General features: G+C 39.3%; 1 protein-coding gene across 5 annotated transcripts in view; it reads left to right on the top strand.

The window, feature by feature from the left end:
• The window catches only part of dpy19l3 (dpy-19 like C-mannosyltransferase 3), an 82777-nt gene extending 62662 nt beyond the window's left edge, over nt 1-20115 (top strand). For all 5 annotated transcript variants that reach the window (XM_023283048.3, XM_023283049.3, XM_055011009.1 and 2 more), the window contains 3 exons: nt 8282-8414; nt 12991-13149; nt 15700-20115. In XM_023283048.3, coding sequence (XP_023138816.1) covers nt 8282-8414; nt 12991-13149; nt 15700-15903 — 496 coding nt within the window. In that variant the 3' untranslated portion in view covers nt 15904-20115. The remainder of the gene's footprint in view (nt 1-8281; nt 8415-12990; nt 13150-15699) is intronic.

The following is a 20115-nucleotide window of genomic DNA, read 5'->3' on the forward strand; positions in this document are numbered from 1 at the left end:
TGATAAAATATTAGCAGCCACCACGTAATAATGGAGAGCATGCATGGATGTCACATTTTCCCCAGAGAACACCCCCTCACCACTACTAAAAATCTACAGTATGTACAATATAAAGTGTAGCCTATTGTATTTTTAACTCTGTCAGTCTGATCAAAGCATGTGGGTTTCAATTTTATTGCATGTTTAATTCAAAAACCTTGTGCTTAATTAATTCTAGTCAGCTGCTTTGAATATGTCTTCTGCATGTTTTTTTTTTTCTCTTCTCTTTGTTCTTCAGCAGTCTGTAAAAGTGAATTCAAAAGTAATTGGGGCATAAATTTGTTAGAATGCATTTAATGAATCAGTCAGAATAAGTGAAATCATCTTTGTGGTTAAGTGGGAGTGTTACGTTAAAGGTGAACTAGATGTGTTTTTTTTCACCAAACAGAAAGTTGTCAAGAGGGCATGAGGTGGGTTTAGTACTTTTGTAACTGCAGGTGAGAGGTTAGTCTCTCCTTAAAGCACTCTTAAAAGAGCCTTTGAATTTGTTTCTGAATTCCAACAGCATTTGTATTTGTAAGTACCTGTGGTAAAAGTATGTAGTTTGAATAAGTGGCTTTCTGCAGGTTTTCTCCCAGGCTGAGACATTTCACTTTGCATTCATTTTGATTCTTATTAACAATCAAGTTAAAAGCAGATATTTTCAAATATTGCAGGAAAAGGCCCGTTTAATGACATTAACCCTCTGAACCCCAAGCAGTTTCTGCCCGTCACATTTCTACTTACTGTTGGCTCATTTTTTACTGCATGAAGTCCTGCAACTCCATGGAAACAGCACAACCATGGCTAGAGAGAACATAAACGTCTTTTTTGGGGGGTGGTGGGGGAACAACTGTAAACTGTAAACAGCTATACAACATTTGACCAGCTGTCCACAGGTGTTACAAATACAAATAAAGTTAACAAGAACAATTGCTGTTGTTTTTACAGTTTCTGACTCTGATAGAGTAATTTAACGAGATAGCATTCCTCTCAAACCTTTTCAATAGGTTTTGGTGTTCAGAGGTGTAATCATGACTTTATTATTTAAATATTATTGTATGTACTAGCTCTCTGATATGGCTTGTACACTTAAATGTGACACAGCCATCATTAAGCTTGCATTAATCCATTTATTTTTGTAACTGTGTTAAGTTGTTCTGCCAAATGTTTTCAATCTCTAATGTCAAGAGAACACAGAGCAATTTTGGCATTAATAAACAGTGAAATTGTGTTTCAGACAACCTGACAAATGATCTTCAGCAGCCAAATGCTCTTCTGTGTTCAATTAGTTGTGGCATACTTTGCCTCTTTTCTATTTGATGGTTGACAGGAAACATATAGTTGGGCTACAGGTGCCTACTGTGGCCAGAAGCAGGCAGATTAAAAGAAGCTGAAATGCTCTTCTGCAGCTGTGTGATAATCAAGATAATGATCCTCTTAATGGTGTGTCTGAAGTTGAGTAACAGGTGCTAATGAACACTTCTAAATATAAGTACATGAACCTGGAAATAGTGACCTGTACACAGAGAATTGACAAACAAGCCAACGTCTGTGCTCAGCCACATTAGTGAGTCTCCTCCAGCCACCACTGTTTAACGCAATTATTGTCATTGTTTCATCTTTGTGTCAATGAGGTGCAGGCCAGTGCCTTCTGGGGTTTACATTCGAGAATAAAAACATGAAATTAAATGTAAATCAGCTTGGAGGGAATTAATTCTGCTCCCTGTAACACACACAAAGAAGGCAGGCTGAGATGGAAATGGCCCATTTCTGCTATAGGTCAGGAGGCCAAGACATCAACCCACACATAAACACAACACCATATATTAGTATATACCCCACCCCCACCCACCACCCAGGCATAAATAGGTCTTTAGTTCACATATGAATCATGTGGACTTGTTATTACTTGCTATTACACACACAGTGTTTCCTCTACATTCATTTAGGAGCCGCCGCTCCATAAATTTTTTTTTTTTTTTTATTGTGACATACACCGTCGCAGGTCTCCCAACTTCACAGCAGAGTGCTGCACTATGTCAGGTACTCGCGAGTACTAAGGTAAACTACAGATAACTATCTTGCTCAGTATCTACTCATTGATACGTCAGGTTACTACGATGTTAATTACTCGTGAGAGCGCGGCCTTGAAAGTGACGTCACGTCAAGCACCCAGGTACCAGGTCAGAGAGTCAGAGGAGTGTCATCTGGGAAAATAGGGCAGCGACTTACCGGAGAAAAGTTATTAGCTCAAGATAACTCATAATATGTTTTATAAGTTAAAGAAACATTTGCAAAATATTGATGTCTAGTGAATGTTGCATAACATGTCGGTAGCTTCAGTTAATTGGGCCCGGTGCCAACTCAGTGTCGCTAACGTGAGTAAACTAATTGATAGCATCAAGCTAATATCTACACTCCATGATGTAACTGCTGACTGCATTTTCAGATGAGCTTGTTCAAATATTTTTAATTTATTTTATTTTTTTTTACATTCAGCCTTTAAAAGGCCATTTTCAACTGGCCATTCAATAAATAGGTTGTACAAGTAAAATCTGCAGTCGTGTCATTTGTTTACACGTCAAGAGTTTCATTTAAGAGCTGATATCTAGCCATTTTTCAAGGTTTTCTTGATAATAACCAAAATCACTTAAGTTCTTACATCAATAGCTATGGCATTGCACTGCCAAAAACAGTGCTTTTCAGCATTCCATGTTTTCTTTTCTGGCTGTTTCAGTCACATGATACATACAGGAGTTAGTACTTGATTGCATAACCATTGTTTGTGATGACTGCAGTCATGCATCTTGGCATGCTCTCCACCAGCTTCTGACATTGTTCTGCTGTCACAGCAGCCCATTCCTGTTGCGCAAATTAAAACAAATTTGTTTTGTTTTTGGGCTTGTGGTTCTCAATTTTGTGTTTGATGATTTTCCACAGGTTTTCAGTTGGATTTAGATCTGGTGATTGAGCAGCCAAGGCATAGTTCCAATGTTCTGGTTCTCCATCCAGGCTTTAACTGACCTTGCCGTGTGGAAAGGGGCATAGTCTTGTTGGAAAAGTCAGTCATTGGAGGCAGGAAAGAGTTTTCCAGCTGATGGAAGGAGACTATTTTCAAAAGTAGCCCTGTACATGACCTGGTTCATTTGCCCTTCACACAATTGCATTTGCCCTGTTCCACCCATATTGAAACAACCCTAGATCGTCACTGATCCACCCCCATGTTTTACTGTGGGGGCAAGACAGTCTGGTTTGTAGCTTCTCCAGGCTTCCTCCTAACCAGTAAGGTGGTTACTGTGGGCATCAACTGAAAATTGGATTCATCACTGAAGAGAACCTTAGCCCAATCATCAACAGTCCAATCCTTGTGATCCCCAGCAGAGAGTAACTGGGCTTTCCTCTGCCTTTTGTTGATGAAGGGCTTCTTCCGTGCTCTGTGTGACTTCAGACCAGCTTCGAGAAGTCGATTTCCAACTGTCCTTGCCAAACAAGTCACATTTCTCGACAGTGCCCACTCGTTTTTGAGGTCCCTGGAAGTCTGACTATGATTCCTGACACAGGAACGGATGAGTGCACGGTCTCATCGTTCGGTAGAAAGGCGTTTCCTGCTGTGACCAGCTAGCAATTTGGTTGTACCATGTTTGGCTTGTTTTCTTGGTGTAATGAACAGCTGTCTTGGAGATCTTCAGTTTTTTTTCTACCTGTCTCTCACTCATGCCAATTTCCAGCAGTGCAAAGATGGCTGCCTTTGTGGCTTCACATAATTCTTTTGTTTAGGCATTACGTGAGAGCTGACAACTTCTGAGTTGTGCTACGGCTTGAATGTAAGCAGGAAACCACTCTAGACCTTTGCATGTGCAGTGCTGCTTCTGACATGAAATGGTCTCTTATATACCCTGGGAATACAATTAAGCTTTAGCATGTCAAATAGGACATAAAGTATTATGTAATCAGCTACATTGTTTGGAGTGTTCATTGTATTCTTCAGGTAATGTGCCTTTAGTGGTACCAGGCATTAAAATAAACAAGAAATTGAAGAAAACAAGGGTGGTCTAATAATTCTTTCCATGACTGTAAATTAAATGGCCACATTCTATGGTGCCGTGGTTTCTGCTGTAATTTTTTTTACGATTTCAGCCGTCAGAAATGATACGACTGAGCAGCCTTGGCAGAGTACTGCACTCTGCACTTTTCTTATTCTTGTTCTTGTTGTTATTGCTATTATTATTGTTGTTGTTGTTGTTGTTGCTACAATTACTCATCAAAGACGTGATTGAATGAACTGGAATTTCTATTGGAAATTAATGCAACATGCTTCTACTATGTACTTTGTTAGTTTTACATTAATCAAGAAATGCATAAAATATGTGTCAGATAGCTGACAATTTTTTTTTTTTTACATTAATTGATCCATCTAACAACAACCATTAGATCATTCCATGAAACGAAAATGAGTAAGTGCAGACAACTCTGGACCATGTGGAGAGAGGGTTGAAGTTAAGTGATGAAGTTTCAGTTTGAATTTGAATATCTTGATGGCACCACACAGTCAGTGTCAAGGATGAAGTAGTTTGGATGAGTAGTTGGTCGATGATTTTGAAAAGCTGCAAGCAGCAACACTGGAAGCCAAGTAGTCAGCCTCATTTCAACGGCCACTGCCCTAGTTTTCTCAGTTTGTCAGTGTGTGTGTGTATTGTGCGTGTATTATGTGTGTATGGGAGGTGAAAAGGTTCACAGAGGTCAAGATGCACGCACATAAGCTCATGTGATTGTTTAGTAGAAGTTCAACAAATGAAAGTTAACATGATTAGCCGTAGTGGTAGAAATCTTTGGAAATCTCATGTTTAGCTTCTGATTCTTTGTGTTACGGTTTTACTCAGAATCGATTCTCTTGATGCAGTAAAGAGCAAGATTCAGGCTCTTACTTCAGTTCACTGTGTGTCATTTCAATTCAGTTTTATTTATATAGCGTCAATTACAGGTCAAATTGTCTCAAGAAGCTTTACGGAACCCATATGCCTGAACACCCAGAGCAAGCCCTAAGGTGACAGTGTCAACAAAAACACCGTTTTAACAGGGAAGAAACCTTGAACAGAACCCGGCTCTTTATGTGGGGGGACCCATCTGCCTGCTGGGCGGTGGGTTGAGAGGGACAGAAGAGGTGGAGAGGTAGAGGGGGAGGCATGGGAGAAGAGGGGGGTGGGGAACAACGAATATACATGCAATACATACATGATAAGCTAGATTAGTGGTTCCCAACCTGTTTGGCTTGGAGCCCCCCCTATAAGCTGCACCCCAGCCCCCCACCCCCTGTTTGTTTCCTGACGTCGCCGTAATTCACTGGCTTCATACTGTCATTTACAAACATTTCACTACAAATAACATAATTCTGTCTTGTCCTTTAATAAAACCAAATTTAAGGTAACTCTCGAGGTATAGCTGGAGTTTTTAGGTACTGATGAATCTTCACCCGTTTTGCGTTTTTCAGACACCGTTTCCGTCAGTAATTTTGTAACTGCACACAAACTAATTAATCGCGATGAACTAGCGAGCCAACCTGAAGAAAATGTGGAGAGAAGTTGAGAGGTCAAGGAGGTGTGGCCATCGAAGTAGCAAAGGATTTTTGAAGAAAGACCAAATAAATGTTTTAAAAATGTTTTATAGGTAGACTTGTGATGACACAGTGAGTCTGTTACTCTGATTTTATCCAGAATGTAAAAATCTATTTTTTATAACATCACAGCCTCAGAGCAGACAAAGCTTCGCGCCTCCCCTCAGATCTCTGGCGCCTCCCCTGGGGGGTAGATGAAAATATCCAGTAAAGTAAGGGCGATGCAGAGTCAAATCATTCACTCCTGTCTTTTGCCTACTTAGCTGCAAATGAAACATAATTAAAAATCTAGGTAACTGGTTTTGATGAAGGTCATTGTTTAACAGAAAAATAAAATAAAATCTAAGCTGCATGCAGTCTGACATATCTTAAAGTCTTCTTTTTGTATAGAGAAAATGATAAAATGAAAGTATAATTTATTAACCAACACCACTGATTAACATAACTCTTTGCCAGGAAAAGATTAAGCCATCATTACCTTAAACATGGTTTTTTAAGCTTTTAAATTACTTTCTTTGCCTAATCAGATTTCTGTGAGTTCAGAGTTTTGTGTCGTACTGCAGTCTGAATGAGGCAACTTGTCTTCAGCTGCTAAACTCTGATGCTCACAAAATACTTCACTTTTATCTTGCAAATTTAATTTATTTAATGTCTGCGTAGATTGTCAGTCATCCAGGTCAAGGTAATTCAAAGTGCTTCAATTGAAGGCGGTTGGTCGACTGTTTTGTTTCTTTTAGACATTTCATCTCTCATGCAAGAGACTTCTGAAGTTCTAAAGAAAAAGAGAAGAGAAGAGAGAAGTACAGTTGCCTTCTACTGAAGCACTCTGAAATACTGTGACCTGGATGACTGAGAATCTACACAGACATTCAATAATAATGTTAAATAATAATAGTAAGAATTAAATTATCAAATTAAAAATGTGCAGAAGATAAACTTCAAGGTAACTCGGTTACAGAGCGCAACTTCACCCTGCAGACATACTTCAACTGTTCTGAATGCAATGCAAAACATACATGTCAACAGGTGATGGCCACTGGCCTAATCGCATCTACCACTTAGATTTTTTGTTTTATATTGCCATTGGACATTGTATTCATAGAATTCCTATGTAGTAGGCAAGGATGCGTGATTTTGACCATATTGAATTTGTCCATTGTTATCCTTACATGAATCTATGGTTGGTTAAATCAGTGTCTGTGTCTGTCAGCAAACTACTGCGGTTCGCTGAAATATCTCAACAATTGCTGTATGGATTGCCAGTAAATTTTATATTTCTTTTTTGTATGTCATTCATGGAGCCTAAAGAATGAATTCCTCTGACTTAGGTGATCCCCTGACTTTTTGTTTAGTCCCACCATAAAATAGATTGTTGGCTTTTAGTAAAACAATTTTTGTTCTATGTTTCTGAGTAAAATTTTTATAATACTACTGTAAAGAAATCTATGATGTCTAATTCAGACAGTCATGTTCCCTTCAGAATGATTCACGATGAACATTGTTGTAAATCTAGTGCCATTGTCAGGTCAAGTTGTAATTTTTTTTATTGGTATGGTGGTGAAACAGTGATAACATGCTGAACTAAGATGGTGAACCTGATAAATTTACTTGCTGATTATCAGTGTGTTAGCATTGTTTTGTGTGTTTGCATGTGTAGATCAAACCACCACAATGTTAAAGTAGGATTGCACAGAGTCGCTGTCAAGGTTGGAGACTTGTGTTTTTAATCAAATTTATTTAAAGAGGATGAGGTAAGTTGGATTGCCATTTTCACGGACAGGTGATTAAAATCCTCTAAAACCACGTGCCTTGATAAGCTGTAAAAAAAAAAAAAAAAAAGCAAAACCAGAAGAACCAGTTAACATAGTTACTTTATAGACGGTGACTGGCTGTTGACAAGTAGATATCAATTTACTTTTTTTTTTTTTTTTTTTTTTAAAACTTTTTTAGACCTGTAATGTTACATCAGTTTCAAGTGAGATACAGTTCTACCTTGAATTCTGAATGTGAATGTGACCCAGTATCCACTAAGTGAGCACGATTCCGACCTTTGGCAGTCAGTTTTGTCAACTCCAGCACTGCCCCATGTGGAGCTATTAGTTTACATTGTAAAGGGAGCATATGATGGGGACCAATCACGGTCAGGTTGGGTTAATAAGACACAAGCATTTATACACATCCACACACACACACAAATTAAGTTACCTTGTAGCTTGTTAACACACCACAACCTTACAATGCTTGTCCTTGAGTCTACAGATCTTTCTGTATTACAGTAGCTGCACATCTTTTACCATCACCGAAAGAAAATGGCATCAATTGGTCCCAATTATGTCCGCAGATCAGAGAGCAAAAACCTGTGAACTGAATAGCAAAGCAACAAAATAAACTAAAATCAAATTCAATCAAACTTTTCTGATTACTTGAAGTACCCATGAATAGCCTCCAAACTTTTTTGCATCTCTTTCTTGTACATGTCTTTTTTCTTTTTTCACTTTCTTTGTATTTTTTACATTTTTTTTTTACAGTCACAACACTTGAAACCTTCTGTAGTTCATCAAAAGCCCAGTTATGCTATAAATTATCAGACTATTTGTATAGGTGAATGATGTGTCCTTCTCCTTCCCTTCTATCTGTGTTTGTCAACAGCACAAAGACCCCCAAGCAGGCAGTGTTTGCCGGAAGCATGCAGCTCCTGGCTGGAATCAAGCTGTGCACAGGCAGAGTTCTCACCAACCACCCCCATTATGAAGATAAAGACCTGCGGGAGAGAACCAGACAGGTACTGTAACCTGCAATATAACAAAACCACCAGAGGGGCTGCAAGATAACACGAGTTGAAACACTTTCAGCTCAACCAGATGTACTTTTTCTCTGCTTAAATTTAAGATGCCCAGAATGCATTATTGTTTATCACTTTATTATTTGTATTTTTACTTCAACTAGGGAAGTTATGGCAGTTGTAGTCAGCTCAAGTCTGTAGTTGTTTGCAGACGTTGCCTCTAAATATCAATTCTCACTTTAAAATGCAGCACAGGAACACTGCTTCACCATTAAGGGATGCTAGTAAGGTTTTAACTGTTCTTTATATTCTTAGGAATGTTTCTATCTTCCATTTAAAGCTAATTTTATTACTCCACCAAGGAATGCAGTTGAGTTGTGATGATCGGCCTACGTTTGTCCATCATTTTGTCTGTCCGTGTGTTTGTCTGTCTTTTAGCAACATTACTCAAAAACGGACTAACAAATTTGGATGACATTTTCAAGGAATGTCAGAAATAACAGAAGAACCAAGTGATTAGATTTTAGCAGTGATGCGACTTATAGTCTGGATGCATGGATTTGTTAAAGATTTCTGAATCTTGCGAGATAGCGTCACTGTAACTATGACGACACGTGAACACTAAGTCAGCTGCCTGCTGACGATCACATGACTGCAATCCTAATACAAATCGACCGCTGTGGACTTATTGGGACTTACCCGTTGGAAATCATACAAAAATAATGATACCAGCAAGACAATCACTCACAGAGTGCAGTACTCCGCCAAGGCTGTTCATTCCCCCATATGGCATTGTCAGAAATGCAGCATTTTTTTTTTTTTTTTAACAAATGCAGCATTTTGGTTATTAGTTACTGATGATCAGAAATCACAGCACCACAGAATGTGGCCATTTAATATAGCTGTACCCACAAACAAAATGACCTTGCGCTGAGCACAGGCGTGTGTTATCCCGAATGAAAAGACCCCAGCTGACCTGAACCCTTCCTGCTGTAAGGTGATTGTACTGACTACTTTATCATTATGCTGCTAAAAATATGACCAGTTAAATGGAAAATTTCAAATTCAGACCTAAAATATGATGAGTGGACTGTGATATATCAGTACTAAATCAAACCAATCATGAGCGTTACACCTATATCAAAACTCCTCCGTTATATTACTTTGGAACCAGATTCAAATGTAGAAATTTTCAGACTTCTTCAAGAACTTCCCTTCCTTTTCAGAGAAATATGTATTCTGCAGCTGCAGTTGAAGCCACGCTGCCTCACCCATCCATCTCACTCCGCTATGTGCTAATGTCTTGCGTGATAGATCAGGGAATTGTCTGTAGATGGGGGCCAGTGACCTGCAGTGATTGTGTGAATGAATATGGGATCAGAAGATGCACAGGGTACGATGTGCATCCATTAAGCCAGACTGATAGTAACGTAGGAAAAATAGAGGCTGAAATTGCCACGTTACAGCAAAGCAGAGATGAATGATGCTGCTTTTACTTGAGTACATCTTAGTAATGTATATAAGAAATGCTGTCGAAACATTGTGTTTGTTTTATTGTTTATTTTTTCCTTTTAAGGTAGCAACACAAGGTCTGCAGTGTTATTGTTAAAGTAAGCAACTATTCAAATAAAGATTTTTTTTTCCTTTTGTTTATATTACAAAACCAATCCTGTTAAAAATGCTATAAGATGTCCCCAAGTTCATCTTTATTTTTGTGTGAATTTTCTTTGCATTGTGATTTCATTGCATTGTGCCTCCCTTTGACCTTCACATGCCTTATGGTATTCCATGTGCTGTCCACATAAACAACTGTTTGTCACTCTCATATTGACCGAATTAAGACTGTGACGTCCACAGCACTTACCACAAAACACGTCTAAGAGGAAACGTGCTGTAAATGACATACAGCTGACGAAAACATATTGTAGTTAATTATGTTAACTGTTATTCGTTTTTGTCTGCTTCTGCATTCTATTCAGGGAGTATTGTGTGGGTCACTTCTTGGGTAGCTGAGCCCATGTTTTGCCTCCCAGCGGGAATTCAGCCATGCTGAGCCTGTGGCGAACCCAGAGCCTCGTGTGGAGCTCATTAATGATCCACGACACTGGTGCAGACCTTCTGGGCTCTAAGTGTGTGTGTGTGTGTGTGTGTGTGTGTGTGTGTGTGTGTGTGCGTGTGTGTGTACGTGTGTGCGTGTGTGTGTATATCTGTCTCTGTGTGTGTTCATGCATGTGTGTGGTATTGAAGAGTAAAAGAGCGTAAATTCATTTTCAAACATTTATAAGAACCTTAATGATGTTCCCACTGCTTTTCTGGTCATAATTTGTGCGCCACTTGAAAATAATTCATTATTGTACAAAGAGTGGTCATTTTTGTTACCTGTTTTTCTCTTTTCTGAATTAATTCACGTGGCCAGCAGGCATACTTTCTGAATTGGATGGCAACAGTTTAGTCCCTGTGTGTTAGATTGTGTAAACTACAGCACAAATCCGCCTTGCTCCATAAAGCTGCATGTGCAGGATTTCCTCAGTAGAGATGGTGGTGTATACTATCTCTAGAAAATATGAGAACATGGTATTCAATACCCTCCAGAATGATATTACTAGTAGATTGAAGTTTAATTTAATGATTTAACTACTTTAGGAATTAGTAGGATCGGAGCTCAAAACCCGGCAATTAAACAAAATCAGAGACTGACTTTTGGATTTTCTTTAACACTATTTAGGTGTGCATTAGTTTTGTCATTTTATTGTGAGCACTCTGAACCTAAACCTGCTGGCAGATTTGAAAAGTATGTTAGGTTTCAAAAGAATATCGATGCCACTTATAAAAGCGAGAAGCTGTAAAAACAGAAAGAATCATTGGATTTTCTACTTTCTGACTGTCCTTGATTCTGTGACGTGTTGTTCTGTTGGAAAACTTAACAGAATTGTGATGTTCTATCAAAGTTCCTCATTAAAAAATTCACCACAAATAAATCATTTGCAACAGATTTTCATCAGATTCTGTTGTTTTCAAAAGAAGTGATCAAACTGATAAGTCTTTTAGTTGCATAGCTGTCTGATACCATGCTGATACGAATGAGGTCAGCTGACTGCCCAAAATATACCAGGTCTTTCCATCAATGGAGGTTTTTTTCCCTGATGGCAGGAGCATATTCCGAGAAGACGATGTCAGGATTCATGGGGCTCACATTGTGAGTGAGTGGTTCAGGGAGCATTACACATCATTTTCACACATGGACTGGCCTCTACAGAGTCCACACCTCAGCTCCGTTGCGAATCTTTGGGATGGTCTGTAGAAGACTTTGTGCGGTGGTCCAACTCTTCCATCATCAATATAAGATCTTGGCAGAAACTTAGTGCAACTCTGGACAGAAATAAATGCTGTGACTTTGCAGAAGCTTATTGAAATGATGCCACAGTGAATGTGTACTTTTTTTGTTTTCAAAACTAAAGGTGATCCAACAAAATATTAGAGTGTGCAACTTTTTTTTTGGACAGGCAGTGTATATTAGAACACCTTATTTCACTCATTTCTGATCACACGCCTGTCTAAGTTGCGTATGCTGCACTAACTGAGTGGAGACGAGAGGCTTCATGGTGCACTGATGCATATGAGGCATTTAGGGAAACGCGGTAAATTGTAAACAGGAATGATAATAGAATGTGACTCTTCTGTGTGAAATAGAAACTCATAAAAAAAAGGGCATATCGTGACAGTCACCTTCAGTTTGTAGCCAGTTCGAATTCAGTGACTTCTTGGTGAGAGCTGATAGCTACAAATGTGCCTAAAGAGAATCGTGATCTATTTACAAAAATGTCATACTCTCATCTTTTAAAACTTTGCATATCACGTAAGATATGATCTGCCTTTTTTCGGCATCTCTTTGACAAGACCTGTGTTGCAATGGTACTAATCAATCCTCATCATTTCTCACAGATGTAGCGGCAGTGATTGAAATTTTTTTTCTTTCATGGCATTGTAGTCGATTGCACAATGCAGTGTATGTTTTATATGCCAGACATTGAAGCAAACTGTGGAGTGGTGCTTCAGTCCAATACTTAGAAAATATGGAGTGGTTTCATTCAGAGGTGAGGTCAGTGGGTGTAGAAACTTCCCTGAATTGTCACTTCAGTGTTTCACCCAACTTGGCCTTTGCAAAAATAGTTTTTTACGGTACTTCAATGTTGAATAGTTTGTCCATTTAATGTGTTTAGTGTTGTTTGTTCTCTGTGACACATAAAAGATGAACCAGAATAGATTCCAGAAAGCTCCGACTCATTATATTTAACACTTGGTTTTATTCTCCCACTGATTTTTATTTCATCCATAATTGATTTCATTCAGATTTTTTTTTCTCAATAAACATATTATAATTGAAAGTAAACCAACTTTCATCAAACTGTAATTCAGAAAATAAATGTGCCTGGTTATTGAGTTCCAGGAGAGAAATTTCCTCCTTCTAGCAATACTGATGTGAAATTGCAAAGATTTGTAGGGGAAAAAAGAGATTCTAAATCCATATCACCTTAAATAAATCTGCTATTTCCTGTGTGTGTGTATGTGTGCTCAGGTGTATCAGGTGTACGCTCGCCGTTCCCCGGAGGAAGTCTATGACATCCTGAGGGCTGCTGGAGCTGACTATGTGGTGCTGGAAAACAGCATCTGTTATGAGCGGAGGCACAGGCGAGGCTGCAGACTGCGGGACCTGCTCGACCTGGCCAACGGACATGTGGGTGGCATTTATTTAATGTGACTCAGTGACTTGGTGTGTGTGTGTGTGTGTGTGTGTGTGTGTGTGTGTGTGTGTGTGTGTGTGTGTGTGTGTGTGTGTGTGTGTGTGTGTGTGTGAGAGAGACTGCATGTGCTGTCTGCTCTGCCAACTTCTGTTACTTGGTGAAAGCTCTCAGCCTCCGCAGAGAGATCAATAGTCTCACTTCTTCTTATCTGTGCGTCACTGTCTCTCACTCTCTTGCTGTCGCTCGCTCCTTCACTCCCACCCCCGTCCCACTCCCCGGGCCTCTCTTTATTTTGATGTCAGATGTGGCTCGCTGGCTATTTGGATTACCAGAGGCGAGACAAGCCTCAGTCTGGCCCAGTGTGGTGTACAGCACATGAAACGCTGAAAACACAGAGTCAGTGTGTGTTTGTGTTTTTGACGCCGTAAATGTCACACAGCATACACTACATCTGACATCTAGACAGCTTTATAGAAGGAATGCGGACTTTATGTCCGTTTCTGTCTGTCCTTTTCTTCCCCTGCTTTCTTTTATTTAGTTCTTTTTTGTTTTTGTGCCTTTCTTATTTATTTTACTCTTTTTCCTTGATGCTTTTTCTGTCCTCTATTCATTTTTTTCTTTTTCGTGTTCATGTCAGTATTTGTTTCTTTGTTCTTTTGTTTCTACTCAGTTAAACACAACATTTGTGAAACCTTGAGATTTCAGTAATATTACAAACAATTTAAGGGTAAGGATGACCTGATGACCTGGGAAGTAAACACTGAAAACCATTTGAGCTAATAAAGTGGTAATGTGAAAATCGAACAACTGAATAGCTTTGCAGTGCTTTAAGGGAAAAAAAAAATTCTCCATCCAAGCTGTTCAGCAGTGTTACAGATCTGGCCTTGAATCTTGTAAACCTCTGGTAGAGCACTATCTGAAATGTAATGTCAAAACTGTTGGGTGTACCATTGCTCCACAGTCTCCAAAGGATGGTGAAAACCCATATTTTCTAGATACATATCACAAAATGTATTGTAAATTAACTGCAGTACCTGATTGCACCACCAGGGGAGCCTCTTGTTGTTTGATACTGTAGCGACTCAAGGAGGCGGTCACTCTGACAACAGGAAGTTCTGTGATATCAGGCAGGAGGCATTGTGGGGGTTTAGGTTGCAACGAGTCATCAAAACAAAGACATATGACAAATAATGACCTCCTGCTAAAAGCTCATGTGTTTAAGGTCCTGTAAGACACGTCTGTTGGCATTATTGATGAATCCATTATTGATTGATAATGCTGCTGATTATTGATTTAGAAAACTGTTCAAAATGTTCATCCCTAATGTCCTCTCACAAACTGCGCTCTCCCTTTACGGCACGTGGGCTTCAGTTTGTGCCAATACCGATCAGTTAAAAAAGGCCTTCATCAGCCCTGGTCCTGATCTTTGAGATGAGATCAGGACATCCTTACTATATGGTATTTATGTAAATTTGAGCTTACTTTTGTTCCATTCAAACTCCTGTTGGGACGATGCAGGTCTAACCTACTCCACTTTCTGGGTGGACGTTTGATTTACATCCAGAAACTAACCCAAAAGATTCTTCTTGTATTCATGTTATTCTGCTTGTGGAAATTGTTTAATTTCTCTACTCCATGCTGTCTTCGGTTAGGGTAGTAGTTGTAGAAGTAAATGTAATGATACAAACGGCTTTTTATTTTTCAAAATAAAAGACCAAGTGTATTATTAAAGCTTTGGAAAATTTAGTATATTATAGTATTTGTCTATAAAATATTCATTACTTAATAAACAACAATTGCATAATGGTTGGTATTATTATTTAAAAGCTTTTATAGTTGCACCCAGCTATAAACGGAGCAACAACAGAGCACAAATTAATTACAGAAATCTCTCATGCAGAAGAAGGTTGCAGCTCTCCAGAAAATAGTGGAGTTGTAGTTTCTAGAAGTTAAGAAAAAATATTTTAATGGCTTTTATTGCTGCTTTTAATAAATAATATATTATTTTTTTAGTGTTTTGTAACCCCGGTGGCTTATACATAAATTAGTTTGGCTTCTAGAAACTACTAAATATTGTTTCTTTTTTTTTTTTTTTTTTAAGTATCTCTTTAAATTGAGTATTTCCAAGAATAGCCATCCTTCAACCCATCATCTTCATATATAGTTAGTGTCCAGTTTAGGCATGTCTTTACAATTACTGTTTCTTAATCTGCCAATTTAAGCATACTTTGGCAGGCTTTTAATGAATATAGCTATCAGTAATCCCAAAACAGTATATTTATGAAGATTGAGAATTATTTAGGCTCCGTGCTTCTTAACCCTCTAAAGCAGAGTTTGTGCCAGGTCTAGCTGGCGGCAGTACAAAGTGAAATCAGAGCCTGTAAAAGGCTGTTGATGACCCTGTTGGTAGTGTTTACTTAATCAAATCTCAAATGCGTTGATGATGCACTGATTAAAACATGTTGACTTTAACAGTATATATTAGTGCTAACCTTCTTTCATTCCTGTTGCTGATGTTGATGACAAGCTTGTTCTGTTAACAGATCATGGATGGACCAGGAGAGAATGACCTAGACCTCGTTCCTGCCAGCCACCCTCGATTTTGTGAGGCCATCAAGATGGATACAGCAGCTTACAATGCTCTGTTCACCAGAACATTCCAGAACAAAACCTTCCATGTGTACCGGATCAAGAAGAAACGCAAGAAAAGTACCAAGGGCTCGTCAGAGCCCAGCGTGACTCAGTAGCAGGATCAGGGCTTCAAGAAAAGCCCCAACAGAGGGGAGCGAGAGGGAACAGGAGAAGAAATAAAACACTGAATCCTTGCTGTTCCTCGGTCTCTCTGCACTGCATCCAGCTGTGATCATGCCTATTATTTTTTAAACACATGGCTCTGTGAACTGTGGTGTTGGAGCAGTGGGTCAGTTCAAGCTTGGAGCTGCAATGTTTTAGTTAGCAGGGTGTGGGAGCACCTGTAGGGGTCATGCTTCAGGCTGTACTGTCTCCACTTGTCCCGAAAAAACAAAAACTAAAAAAATTCTAATGTTTCAAAAATTGATGCTGAAGAACTTAACACACTGTATTCAGAAAAATTGTTTGCTTTATATTTGCTGTCAAGTTAATTTTTGCCAATGAATCTAGGGAAAGTAAATGTAAGATTTGTCAAAAGATTCTGGTTATTTGAACCAGCCTACATCCACTTCCAAAATGGCCAGACCCAGCTATTGGAACCCAAACTCAAACAGCCAATTAATGGTTTCTGTATCCACATGTCCACAATGGTATGCGAGACATACATTTCAGCATCCAGTCAAGGCAACCAAGAGTCTCCACACTTAAACTGCACCAGCTGCACAAGTGGCAGAAAAAGAAATGGTACTCCAAAAAATGCTTGTCTTATGAACAGACTTTACCAGGAGATTCTCAGTCATCCGCACCTTTTTATTTCATTGTTAAGAGTTGTAGTTAAAGTAGACACTGCATGACTTTGGAGGTGCTTTGATTTATAGATGCTTACCACCAATGGTTCTCAAACACACTAGGAAGTTCTAAGTTCTTCAGAAATCCTGTGCTTTCTCTGGAATAATGACACTAATACGGTGTAAAAAGTGTCACAGCCTTTCAGGAAACTCCACAGGAGCACTGTGTGTGTTTGTGTTTGATATGAAAAGCAATGAGACTGTTGGTGTAGCAGCCCCATGTGTACATGTTGTAGTGTGAATAGAACCACGTGTCTCTGCTGTCCGCTTTCAAAGTCTGTATTGGTGGTGTTGAAACCATGAGTTTTTCTTTATTAGCATGATATGCATTTGAAAGTTCAAATTGCCACTGTGGTTCTGACCTATGTCAGTTATAAATAGTGATAGAGGTAGACATTAGAGATATAATAAAATAACCAGTTCATAAACACTTGTACACTGCCAATTATTTTCGTGCAGTGTTGACTTGAACTGAAGCAATGGACTCTTTCTAAATATGGCAAAATTAGAAAATAAAAATGAATAAGCAAAGGAGTAAAGCAATTTTAAAACTCTTTTTTTTGGGAAAAGATGTAGATCTAATGAGAAATGACCTAGAGCTTGATTATTCTAATTGAAGGCAAACTATTGCCTTCATAAACTAAACCCTTCCTATCCTGTTCCTCACGGTGCATTTAATGAGCTTTTCCTTTGCTTTTAGCCATATATTTGGATGACTCATCTCATGGAAGAGATGTTTGTATGAAGTCACAGGAGCTGCTGAGGCTCAGTCACCAACTGTTTGGTTTTTATTGCTTAGTGCCATTGAGCTGACTAGCTGTTTGTGGTGCTGAACTAACCGACAGCACAATGAGACATGTCAGTGCTACAGTGTCACAGTGCTGTGAGGTGCGAGACTTCTTGTTGCGTCACTTTCTGCAAACCTTTCCTCTCTGTCAGTTTTTACTTCGAAAGAGGAGACCTCATGAAGGAGCAGCACAGCTAATAATACCCCACTGCTGCTTACTCCATTTAGAACTCTAGCCCTCTGTTTCCCTAAAGGTCAACAAAAGCATAGTCTGATTCACCAGATTGACCACCAGATCACCATATGATTTTTATTCACCAGGTATAAGCCTGTCATTTCACCAGCTTTCTCTAGCCCTTCCGCTATCCACAAGTTGCCATTTTTTGAAACCCCTTTCAGTATGGGAAGCAACAACCTCCAGGCAGCAACCTACGAAAGTGAAAATGTCTAACTTTGCAGAGGATTTGGATTGTGCAGTGAGGCAGCCTTGCTGGTTTCTTTGGTTGACATTGCTTGCCTCGATGTGCACAAAAGTTCCACTAAAGCAATTCGCTGGACCCTGTTCTTAGCTGTGCCTAATACAAATAATTGTGATTGTGTGGGTGTTTTTTGCCCTATGGGTCATTCCAGAATTGGAGAACATTCAAAGTCTTTGCAAAATACACCTTCTCTTTTACAATTTTCTGCTCCATACTCATCAATAATAGATAAAAGACTATCAAAGGCTTGATTGGCTCAGCTTACACATCAGTGGTACCATTTTATTCCATATTTTATCTGCTGTTTGCTAACCCTAATGTAATCACAGGAACAGGGTTGCAAATCCATGCTAATGTTAGCATTTTCTCAGGAGTAGAAGCTAGATATTTAGCTAGCTGTTACTGCTGACCAAGAGGACAAACCTGATGTAAAAAAGTAAAGAATAAAGTATAAGGACATGTGAGGAAATGTGAGACATTGAATCAAGGCTGACAATGTTCTGGAATGACCCTGATAGCAGAATGATATTGAGGTGCAGTCAGACCATTCTCCAACACTGACATAGCACTGTGAAGATGGGTCTGGCTATGCAAGAATACTTGCCTCATAAATTTTCAACAACATCAGTTTTTTTCTTTGAAAGAGGAAATTAAATGAAAGTTCATGTTGCTGCACAGCTAATAATATGCTACCACAGCTTCCACTAAAAAATCTCACCCTCCGTTGCCACCTAAAGTCAGCAGTAGCATGACAGGATGGTCAGAAATACACTTTTTTGGCGCATGGATCAGCTCCACTTCTCCAAGCAAATTCACAGATTATTGCAATCCTGCAGACAAAAATATTTTTAGCCCCAAATTTCTGGTGTCACAGGGCCTTCATGATTTCATCTGCAGCACTTTTGGACGTCATTTAATATTTAAGCATCACCCTTGACCAACTCGTGGAGTTCATGATAACAGTAGCAGAAAGGTTGCAGGGTGGAGGTATTACTCAGCTGTGGCATATGTGGTGGGGAAAGCCCCACTGAGTAAGTTAGACCACTAGCTTGGCTCAGTCTGGACTCCAATGTTGTCACTTTTTGGCAGGGCACGTTCGGCCATGGTGATAAATGTTATCAATTACTCCTGCAAAGAAAAGGGAAGATAACTACGTTAGTTTCGATTCCCGCTCGGGTGCTTAAATGTGCTTTTGCTGTAAAACTGAGGTCAAAGCTGGTACCAAGTGATATTTGTGACGCCGTCGTCGTCGTGATTGCTGTCATGTTTTTCTTTCTGTCGGCTCTGTGATTCTCATCAGCAGCAGTCTCAACCTTTTCACTCTTCTCGCTCTCACACACACACACACAGCTACAAACACACATGAATAATGTAAGTGGCGAGGAAATTGCAGCAGGCTGACAACGGCGCTGATTCCCCGCCGCAATCCAAAATAGTTTGAGAGAGAGAGAGAGAGAGAGGGGGCCAACACTTGCATATCAAACTGAGGCTTTGTGGTTAGAAAAGAAAGTGGGGAGGAGGAGTGCGGAGGACAGAAAAGGCTCATGTTTAAACAGCAGCAGAGGAGAAATGAGAGTGCATCAAAACATGGATTCACAATGATCTGAACCTCTTCCTCATTTTTCTTTTTTCTGCATAGGTAATTACTGGTTGGCCGGTGAGACACTCCACCATTATGTGTATCCAATACACACACCCATTTTCCCCTCCTTCTTCTCATCTCAGTTTGCCTATATTTGTACACTTGTTAATAAGGACCTCTGTCTTTGATAATCCACACACTGGCAGATGCGTGAACACCCCTGCACATGGCAGTTGCGGGGCTTTTTGAATACCATGTTGTTCGTTAACCGCGCAGCCTCATTGTAATTGCATACCAATCGGATCAGTGTGGAACAGCAGCGCTTGTTCTTCTCCCTCCCGCCCTCATATTGGATGTTTAATTTAGGAGATGTCTGATTGCTTTATTTGAGAGTGAAGTGATTCCATTATGTTTGCCTAATAAGAGTGTACTAATGTAATATTTTTTTTCTGCACTGTTAATTTACATACATATTGGGATTAGTAGTTCATTCGGAGGCACGCTGTCTGCCTATGGTTTTCTTAATGAAAAGGAGATGAAGGCAGTTGTTAACTTGTGTGCAGATGTAGAATTCGGCTCTGTTTTAAAGAAATAGTGGATGCTACTGAAATAAATTTTGGAATTTAAAAGCA

This window comes from Amphiprion ocellaris, chromosome 1 (assembly GCF_022539595.1).
Source record: "Amphiprion ocellaris isolate individual 3 ecotype Okinawa chromosome 1, ASM2253959v1, whole genome shotgun sequence".
NCBI lineage: Eukaryota > Metazoa > Chordata > Actinopteri > Pomacentridae > Amphiprion > Amphiprion ocellaris.